This window comes from Porites lutea, chromosome 6 (genome assembly GCF_958299795.1).
Source record: "Porites lutea chromosome 6, jaPorLute2.1, whole genome shotgun sequence".
Lineage (NCBI taxonomy): Eukaryota > Metazoa > Cnidaria > Anthozoa > Scleractinia > Poritidae > Porites > Porites lutea.
In genome coordinates this window covers 15,894,402-15,904,710 of record NC_133206.1, presented here as the reverse complement: position 1 = coordinate 15,904,710, position 10,309 = coordinate 15,894,402, and the positions used below count along the sequence as shown (strand labels likewise).

The window sequence follows — 10,309 nt, the reverse complement described above, 5'->3', positions numbered from 1 at the left end:
ATTGTGTTTTAGTTTATTCATAACCTCTCCAAGTCAACATCATAAACAAATGCATCATAGATTGAAAGGGGAAGAAAAAGCAAACAAAAAAACAAATCGGTGGCAAAAAGAACGAAACGGTAAGCTGTCGCTAAATCAAAACCAAAACCAACGTCCCCTGTATTTTAAGCATAAAACTAACTCCTTGACTAAGTGAAAGTAGCTTTATTTTATTATTTTTAAGCTGGTCAAATTTTATCAATGCACGATATTTGAGTTTGGGACGGCCTAGGGTTGTGTTTCGCATTTGAACCGATGTCCAGTACTTCTTAATTTTCTTAAATAAGGGCAGGTGGTTGCGTGGTATTCAACTCATCCGATTTCTTTCCGGTCAGGAAAAGCGGAAAATTGATTGTTGCTTTGTACGGTTTTGCTCCGCGTTTACGTTCATCAGCCCGGTTTGTGGTTCAAGGTGACGGAAAGCGAGTTGAGTTCAGTCACCCATCGTCACTGCGGTCTCCATAATCGACGCAGCAAATTGACGAGAAATATTTCTTCATTCAAAGACAACAAGTACGTAAGGAAATCATCTGAAGGTAAGTGATCCGCAGATGCCCTTGTCTTGAATTGCGCATGCAATACTCACAAAGGCGCTAATTATTTCACTCGTATCATTATTTTACATCCCCACTTTTCTTTCCACTTCTCTCCGATATTTATCAGAAGAGCTGTTGTTAATTGGAAGTTCAAAAAATATTTCAGTAGTTTTATCCATGGATTCGTCACTTATCTTCTGTTTCAGCAGGTTGAACAACATTTCCTTCATTGTCTGCTGACTGCTGAAAAGTAATTTTAAACGAACGCTATCGGATGTTTCGAGTATTTTTTCGAATATAAAAATGCTATTCATCCGTCAGGAGATAAATGTAAGAATATAAGCAACAAAAAACACAGCGAAAACAAAACCTGATCCTTTTAATCTTTTTTACAGAATAAACTGAACAATTTCATCAGCAAGCAGGAGTTGGCTTGTTTTGTTGACTTATATTTATGATAATTCACCAAACCGGTAATTAACCAACGCGTCAATGAAAATTTCTTTCTTTTTTTTCTCTTTAAAGCATTTTAACGATCACACTTCTACTCGGGGAGCCGAAAGGGGGCCGAACAAAGAGAGTCAAATATGAAATTGTAGATCCGGCTGGCTATTATTATTACACCCGGGCGGCAGGGAAGACCGACGTATGAGGAATCAGATCGAACGCCTTGAACGGTTACGTCACAGAGGTGTCCGTCTGATCGGAGGATACCTTATTGTCGGGCAAACAGGTTTATGTAGAGACCAGTGTGTTTCAGTTAGCCAGCCAATACAGGTGTCTCTCCTCGCTCCTTACCGCTAGAGACGTTTCGCAGAAGACGCCTCAAGCGGTGAGGAGCGACTGGAGAGACGGCTGTGTTGACCCAGGCTTTTTTTTCAGTCGTTTCGTCGGTCCTTTGAAACTGATTCCAGTTCCTACGAAGAAGACTCTTCTTTGTTTTGAAGGCTAAACAAATATATGGTTTTGCAGTGTAATTGTGAATACGCAAATAATCTTGATGACGATTTTGTGCGATTCAAAACACTAGAACAGGTGAAAAATTTATCAAAGAAAGAGAAAGAACAACCGTGAGGATTGCAGTGTTCACTGCGTGATTACCAGCGACTTCTACCTTCTTAAACGTCCTCTGTTTCACATGTATTCACGCTAGACGTCGAGAAACACTATGAACTAAAAAAACAACAACATCATCAACAAAAAACAACAAAACCGCCAACAGCAACAAAAACAAAAGGAACGCGAATTGTGGGTAAGAAGTTTAGCAATGCCGAAAGTAGCCTGTCCAGGCGTTCAGATCGTGGGGACGGGAAAAACAGCGACGCCGCCACGCTCCACAATCAGAACGCCTGGAGCAGGCTATGACCAAAGGGAGTCGAAACCATTGCCTGACCATGTTCTCAAAATGTTTTCATCCATAGGCCACTCCCTTTTTTTTCTTCGTTTACCGTCGAATGCGTTTCCTAATATTGGGTCGGTCGGATTGAAAAAAAAAAAACCTAAAAAAAAAATCACAAGAAGTCTCGGAATAGTTGGCCCTGGTACCCCAGGACGACGTTAAAAGTTAACATTCACATATTTGGATTAAAATAGAAATGTACAATATACTGTGAAAAATGTTCATGTTTTTGTTTCTGTTTTTCTCTATGCTGTTACCAAGAGAGAATTTTACTATGCTCATTTTTCAGATTAAAAGAAATATTTCAAGTGAAAAATGGTGTAACTACGTCGTTCCTTATTTTTTTTTTTTGAAAATGGCAAAAATTTGGGTCGGTCGGACGACGGTAAACGGAGAAAAAGAAGAGGATGGCCATATGGTAAAAATGTATTAAGACTCTATCGTGAAACCTTGATAATCTCTAAGTTCTAAGCCGGTTTAGCTTGGAAAGATGGAATAAAAAAATGAGGTGTCATACCCATACCGAAAGCTACAATAGCTCATCTGTGACCAAAAAGAGATGTTTTGACTGACTTCCTTTGTCAGGGGGGTGGGGGTGTTGTTGAAACTGCAGCAAAGTGTTGTTCCTCCTTTGGCGTTGAAAGCTCAACTACTCGTGAGTAAGTCAGAGAAGGAAAGATACTGCCGGGGTTTGGCCCAAAATCCTCCCCAACTTCAAGGACCTTTATTGGCGTTTGTACTGATCATGACCAGTGATCAAGAAAGGGAAGATCTGGTTAACCTCAAGCGGAAGGAAAACGTGGAGATATCACGGCTGGATGTCGTGTTCACTCACAGGGAAGAAATTTGCATTGGGCCGTATTTTTGTTTGCACTGTGACTTATCTCGATCTCCGGATATTTCTCTCACGTTGGAACGAGTAAATAGGAGTGCTGGAAAAGAATAATATATTAGGTTAGCTGGGTAATTTCATTCGTAACTTAAGGTACAAATGTCTAGCGGAACCGTGTAGTAATTTCTCAATGGCACAGGAACACTGAAATCTGACCCGCAATCAGACCACTTTGCTTTATCATGTTTTTTTATCACCAGACTGAAAAGAAAATCGAGTATCTAAAAACCAGCTATCATAAAGTTGTATTCCTTAGCACGATTTTCAGTCTTTCCAGTTTTAAGCCCACTCCCCAAATTGGCAAAAGTCAAAATTTGACAAAACTTCCATCTTTCGTTTTGTAAAAAGCTCGTAAAATACAGCTGTTACCCCCTTTGTACACTTTTGTGTCGAAGAACGTGATCTCATGTTTCGGACATTTCAGAGAGAATTCATTTGAATGATAACATCAAAGGATTTAGTTTTATGTGCAGACAATTTTTAAAACAACGACTCCATCAATTTCTCTGGGAACCGGCGAAAGAGTCCAGCTGTCGCGGTATATCTAATTTTGATAACTTATATTATGATCCTTCGTCTGGAAAGCGCTTGAAATACTCGTCGATTGAATGACTGGAGAAAGATATACAGAAAATTTACATTATATATCTTTTAAATTTCAGTTTTGTGAATAATCAGAAGTTATAATTAACTCAGTAAACAATACAATTTTATGTCGACTCTTATAAACTTGTTCCTCCGTTCTAAAGCCTTTTGTGCAATCGCAATCACTATATTTTAAGGGCAATTTTCTTGCCTGAAACTGTGCTTTTAACTGCCGATTGACGAAAGGTTAACGCAGATTTATACAGTGAAAAAAAAAAAGGAAAAGAAAAAGAGACAGAAATGAAATAAAAACATCTTTGTAAAGTGTATTTGTTCACTTTGACATTGCCACATGGCCCCCGACAAGGACTGTAAATTGGCTTATTAATATAGGAGACAGAAATACACATTGCTGTTGATTATTGATTTTTATAACAATATAATTTCATTTCCTTTCAATTTTCCCAGGCTTCTCGAACTATTAGTGTGAAAGAAAGGCAGGAACTTATAAGAAAACAGCTGATACTGTCAAGACTAACTTGTCACATCTGCCGAATACAATTTTTCATGAGCGAAGACCGGTTTAAAGCGACGACTAAGGTAAGGTTCAGTGTTTCAAAAAAACAACGACACTTAAAAACGCAAAAAATATAGATATACAAGTTATATCTCCTGGAGCAAAGGGGGAATTTCATATATCCCATGATGCATCGCTTCAGACTATATTATCAAAGCTTCCGAACGCACGTGATCCTATCAGTTCAACAAGGACATGACAGTTGAACAACGGTGGAAAGCGACTTGTTTGCCGATAAAACGTTCTGTACCTTTGCTGTGTCGATCTATTTACGATTTAAGTTTTACTGTTCCAAATATATCACTTGTTAAGTCAAAGAGAGTGTTTTGGCCGCCTGACTATGAGTTAACTAGCCTTACGATAGGCAGTCCACGCTTAGAAGCTAGCGAGGAAGGTCTTTGCCTTAGTACGTCCTGTTTTAACGTGCGTTGATAAAACTCTCCATGGATTAAACAGCGATTTCCACGTACTTGTCATGAAATAAATACATATTCTGGGTGTGAGATTTCTCTTCGTTGCTTGTTTGTGATCGCGGTGCTCATATTGTCAGTTCAATAATTCATCGATGCAGTACAACAACTGTACGTTGACCGCACATGCTTTTACTTCAACAAGCTCGGCTTATGCAGTCGAAAATACCGAGACCGTTTAAGTACAAGGTGACGTCTATTGCAGATAAAATTCAGAGGAGGGGAACAGCTCCAACAAACAATAAAAATAACAAGGACATCTATATTTTTCGTAACGCAACACCAGCTAAGCATCATTGTCAAACATAAACAGAAAAAAGCTTTATTAAGAAATGGCAAACTACATACACAAAAACCCCCACTTTTTCGCTAGCTACAATGGATCCTAAAAGAATTATCAAAATGTCTTTAAAGGTTTTATACACCAGTTGAGGTCCTACGGCATGCTATTCCATGACATTTGCTGGCCTGTATATTTCAGGTTCTCCAAGCGCGGTTGCGACCGGAAGCCACCACGAGAAACCAATCATTACTTAAAATAATGAGACAAAAAAGCTTTTATGCTATAACCCATTGAATTTAAACATTCATCATACCCACAAGAGATAATATTTATGTTTTGATCAGCGAAAAAAGAGCGAATTAAAAAAAAATGTCCCATCTTCGCAGGACTTAGCACAAAGAAATTGAAACCTTCGTCTTGCATCTTAGCGGAGAAAGGGCAAAAAGTGCGATATTTCAAAACGATCAAACCCATAAAAATCGCGAGGTCGAAAGAGGTCGGAGCGTGGAACTAGTATCAAGCACTCCTTATCCGCCGATTTAAATAATTTATTAGGGCAAAACCTTGCTAGAATAAAGACAGTTTTCGATAATTGAAAGTCATCTAAATAAATATCACTTGCGAGTTAAAACAGCATGGCTTAATAGGGTCGTAAACGAGAGCAACAATGCGTGAAATGACCATGGAAACATTTTACATTATAAATCAGATACCAAAGATTAACAGGGCTCATTGAAACTGACCTTGGATGAGCTGCATCTTGAAATTCAGGTCGTTGAAAATCTCCCTCTGCTCCCTCGAAACCCTCGAAAGCTCTTTCCACCGTGGAGAGAAGATAGTAGAAGAGAAGATAGAAATTACGCGCAAAGCATCATAGGATATATGAAATTCCCCCCCCTTTTCCTGGACTCTTTTGGCTCTTGATCTAAGGGAAAATTCTAATAAAACATATCGTGGTTGATCATTATTATTATTAATATTTTAATTATTAATGAAATAATGATGATGCTATACGGGTAGTTTCCTGGTGTTGCGGACCGGTGTGATCATAGCCTACGTGGCAGGCGTTCGAAAGGGAAGGGGAAGGGAATTAGCGCGAGAGACCGCGCGCGAGGGAGGAGGGAAGAGCAGATTTGTTTTCGCCATCCCGCCTATAGCCTGCGTGGCAGACGTTTGAAAGGGAAAGGGAGTTTTGGGAGGCTATCCCGCCTACTAATTAAAAAAATAACAAAAATAACGCAACTGTGAATGACTAGCTGTCAAATACGTCTGACCGCGATGCACTTATTCTAGTCGTATTTCTCGCACTGTTTTCTTTTGTTTTCCCAAAACAAGAAATCTAAAGTAAAGGTACTATAAAAAAAGTTCAAATGCGGTCGTCTATCGAAGGAATCTTCCTTGAAAGTTGCAACGACGCGTGTCGAGTTACATAAAATCCAGCATAAATCTATTCAAGTTGTTGCTAAAGGAATCGGGGTGGAAAACTATTTAATAAGAAATGTAGCGGCTCTTCGCAACTTTCAATGCAATGTTTGTCTAAGAAAAATTAAAACACTTTGCCGTCACGCACTCTTTGAATTTCTATCAAGACGAATTGGATCCAGCGGAGCGCACTAAAGAACGTGGCGGGGAAAGAAGAGCTGAACTTCGAAGATCTGCAAGAAGGCAACAATTAATCATTAAAGTAAGTTCTCAGGCGGTTTTATAACCCAGCAAGAATAAGAGCTCAACCAAAAATCGCCAAAAGTTATAGATCGCTTCGTCATCAATTATCTTGCCGTTGATAACGCGGGTCAAACAGCAGATGACAAGCACACTGTCAGCATGACTTTTCCTTTCTTTCTTCTGGCCTGTAAAACCGACAACCCGTTGAGAGGTGATACTTTTCAGAACCAGTCCGTAAAATTCATCAGCTGACAGGCCTTTTCCTTCATACGGTTCTTTAACTACTTTTTTCTATTCTCCTTTTAAGCTGAAATTGATGCCTTCTAACGATGAATTCCGGTAGAGAAATCTCAACACACTTCACTAAAACGACATATGTTAAGTTATTCAAATGTTTCAACCAATCGGAAAAAGGTATTAAGTCGAAGATCAAAGATTGACATTTAATTAATTCTGACCAATCACAATTTTTGCGCTCAGAATCTGAGCGTGAAAAATGGAGAAAACAATGGCGTTCTTGCAGGCGTTCCTTTCCTTTCTCCCTCGCACGCCCAAATCCCCCTTCCCCTTCCCCTTCCCCTTTTAACGCCTGCCACGCAGGCTAGTGTCATGTGATCACTAAATGACATAATACAAAAGATTGAAAAGAAACTGAACAATACTCACACTGAAAATGAAGAAATGATCGTCGCAGTGAACGGAATTTATGCAATTGCGTAAAGAAGCCTGAAAAAAATTCAGGACTTCAACGGGGTTTGAACCCTTGACCTCGCGATTACCGGTGCCACTCATTTCTTTCACAAAAACATAGCTCAGTTGGTAGAGCATCGCACCAGCAATCGCGAGGTCACAGGGTTATTTGTTACAGGGTTACATAAATTGCTTTCACTGCGACGATTATTTCTTCATTTTCATTTCATTTCCGCAGTTCATATATGATTTATTTCATATATCATTCACAATACCCACACTACAAAACAAAAGCGAACCAGCAATGGTTTCCGCAACACCAAGAATAACCCCGCCTATCTGTCCTATCCAGGAGCCCATAACCCGGAGCGAGTAACTCCCATACTAGGCCGATGTCGTGGCGTTTTTACGGACCAGTTTATTTTTAGACACATTTTAAGGCACTTTTTCCCGCGAAAATAGAATCTCCACCATGTCTACGAGTGTATTCGAAGTCAGGAGCAATCTCGAAGTATAAGATATCAAAAAATAAAACTAAACGTTATTAAAAGGTAGAAAATATCATTTTTAGGTCTGTTAGTTTTGCTGACTGGTTTGTGGAATTTAAAAGATATTCAACATTCGCGCCAAAACCGTTCTAAAAATAAACTCGTCCTTGAAAACGCCGTGATACGAGCGCTTGGAATTTGCCGCTCCGGGTTATGGGCTGTTGAAGCCACAAATGTAGTGATTGACCAAAAATGTAATAAAACCGTCGAATACTATCCAAACCGTATATACTCGAAAAAGCGCTGTCCTTAATTTAAATTAAAGAAAGAGGATTCAAACACCAGAAAGCTCAAAAAATGACAAGCACCGTGGAGCTCTTTCGAAAAACTTGCGTTGAATTTAATCCAAAGAGCCCCGCTCTCAAATAACCTTGGCATCTTTAAGTAAGAAAAACAATAAGCGCCGCGGCGCTTTTTCGAAAAATACAATATTCTACAAATGTTTCTCGTGGGAGAGGCGAATTTTCATTGACTGAAGTTTAATACGCAACCTTGCAGACCCTGTAATTCGACGATTTTGATCATTTATTGGGAGTAATGTATCACGCACAGTACGTATACGATAATAAGATTTGAAGTTGTTTTGGGGGATACTTATTTATTTTCATCACTAATTTCATTAAATACCATACTCTTCAGAAGAAATGAAAGTTCAAAACAAAACGAGGTTTAAACTTATATCAATATGCTCCAAGCATACATCAGCAATGATAATCAACATCTTAAAAGGTTTGATAAACAAAAATTAATAATCGCTGCTGTCAGCTGGGAAATGCAGCACTCTCGCTTGAATGGGTTGAAGGGAGGAGAAAAATATCTTTATTCGAAAGAGTACCTAGGCGTTTATTTATTCAGTCTTCTCCTTCTCATGTGCAAATCTTACTAGGAGCGCCCTGTTGATTAAATGCAGTAAGAAATTGTATTTTTCGAAAGAGCGCCGCGGTACTTATTGCTTTTTGATGCCAAGGCTATTCGGGGTGGCGCTCTTTCGATTAAATGCGGTAGGATATTGTGTTTTTCGAAAGAGCGCCGCGGCGCTTGTTTTTGTCCGACTTTTATAGGATCGAGGATATACGGTTTTGATAGTATTTGCCGGTTTTATTACATTTGCGGTCAATTTGTATTACATTTGAGTGCATTATTGCATTTGTGGTCAATTTTTATTACATTAATTTTGTGGGCTTTACTACATTTGTGGACAATTATTACATTTGTGGCTTCAACGTGGGCTCCTGTCCTATCTACTCACGTATCTAACTACCGACCCACCCACCTACTACCGATCTACCCACCTCCCTAGCTACCCAACCAAAAGGAAGCCTACCTACTTAAACAAGAGCTTAACCTATACCAAATGATAAATTATAACAGTCATGAACTGATCCTTGCGGCAGGAAGAGTGATTGAATAAGAAAAAAAAAATCAAATGGCGAATTAACCTGTACCGTGCCTACCTAACGACGGCTGATCCTCAGTTTAAGAACCTGTTAAACTCACGGTTGACGAAAAACAAAGAAAACAAAGAAGTCATCACGATAGAACCTAGGAAAACAAAATGTGCGAAACAAAAATAAAACGTCACAGGTTCTCGGCACCAAGGTAAACCCCGAAATTCAATATCCCAGCTTTAAGACACGTTCCCCCGGAATTTTAAATTTGCTTCGATTTTGTCCTATTCTTAGCAGTAAATTTTCTTTTGCTTTGTATATGAGTAAGGTAAACCAAAAAATAAGTTTTAATGGTGATTATTACAATAGCGAGGTTAAAGCAAACTTTTAATTGTTAGAGTAGCAAGTAGGCAAGTAAAGTAGGCAAGTAGGTGAGTAAACATACTCTGCATTTGAAAAAAACCTGCTCAAAGTCTTTCGTGACTGGGAGTACTATGACGTCATAACGTTGCCTAAAAATATAACGTGTGGCTGGTCAGTTATTAATTACATGAATGATTCGATTGAAACGGCAGACATTTTAGAAGAACCGAGGAGTTTGCTGATTGTGAAACGACGACTATGAGACACCCTGGAGGTTTTTGGAACTGGAACGAGATGGATCCCTTTTCGGTTTAAGGTATGCTCAAAGTATTGACAGAGGCTTCTGTTTCTTAGGTTGATTTGTTCACGCTAAACTTGAGCGCACGATGTCGAATTTATATGATCTGCTGCTCCTACATGCTGCCATGAATTCTGTTATCATTTGTAAACTTGATTGCTCGAGTATTTTTTTGTTGGTAGCACCATTTTATCTTGATACGCTCACTTCAGGTCCTGGTAGACAAAATATTACGATAAAAATCAATAACCACTCAAAATGCATAAAACATCGGCTCCTCAGCTTAATAATGTTACACTGTCTAACGATGCTCTCCCGCAGACTAGATGACGCGAACGATACAAGCAATTGCGTTCTAGTTAGCTCTTATGTGCGACAAAAAAATCGCATCGTTGGTCCTTATGGACACATTACCGTGTCATTTTGCGATTGTTAAAATCTTGAAGCGTATTTTACGGGTTCTTGTCTGTTATTGTTCAATTCGTTTACTACTAATAATTTATAATCCGGCAAGAGCAGATATATAACATTTTCGGGACAAGTCTTTGATGACAATGCGGCTAGCTAGTTTTCCGA

At 39.0% G+C, this 10,309-nt stretch overlaps 1 protein-coding gene across 7 annotated transcripts in view; it reads left to right on the top strand.

The window, feature by feature from the left end:
- The first annotated feature begins 380 nt into the window (after positions 1-380).
- The window catches only part of LOC140941548 (atrial natriuretic peptide receptor 2-like), a 54,596-nt gene continuing 44,667 nt past the window's right edge, over positions 381-10,309 (top strand). For 2 of the 7 annotated variants that reach the window (XM_073390561.1, XM_073390560.1), the window contains exons 1-2: positions 381-575; positions 3,920-4,051. In XM_073390561.1, the coding sequence (XP_073246662.1) occupies positions 4,019-4,051 (33 nt within the window). In that variant the 5' untranslated portion in view covers positions 381-575; positions 3,920-4,018. Of the gene's footprint in view, positions 576-3,919; positions 4,052-9,598; positions 9,752-10,309 lie in introns of those variants that run through there. The other 5 variants (XM_073390564.1, XM_073390565.1, XM_073390562.1 and 2 more) reach the window with 4 other exon arrangements.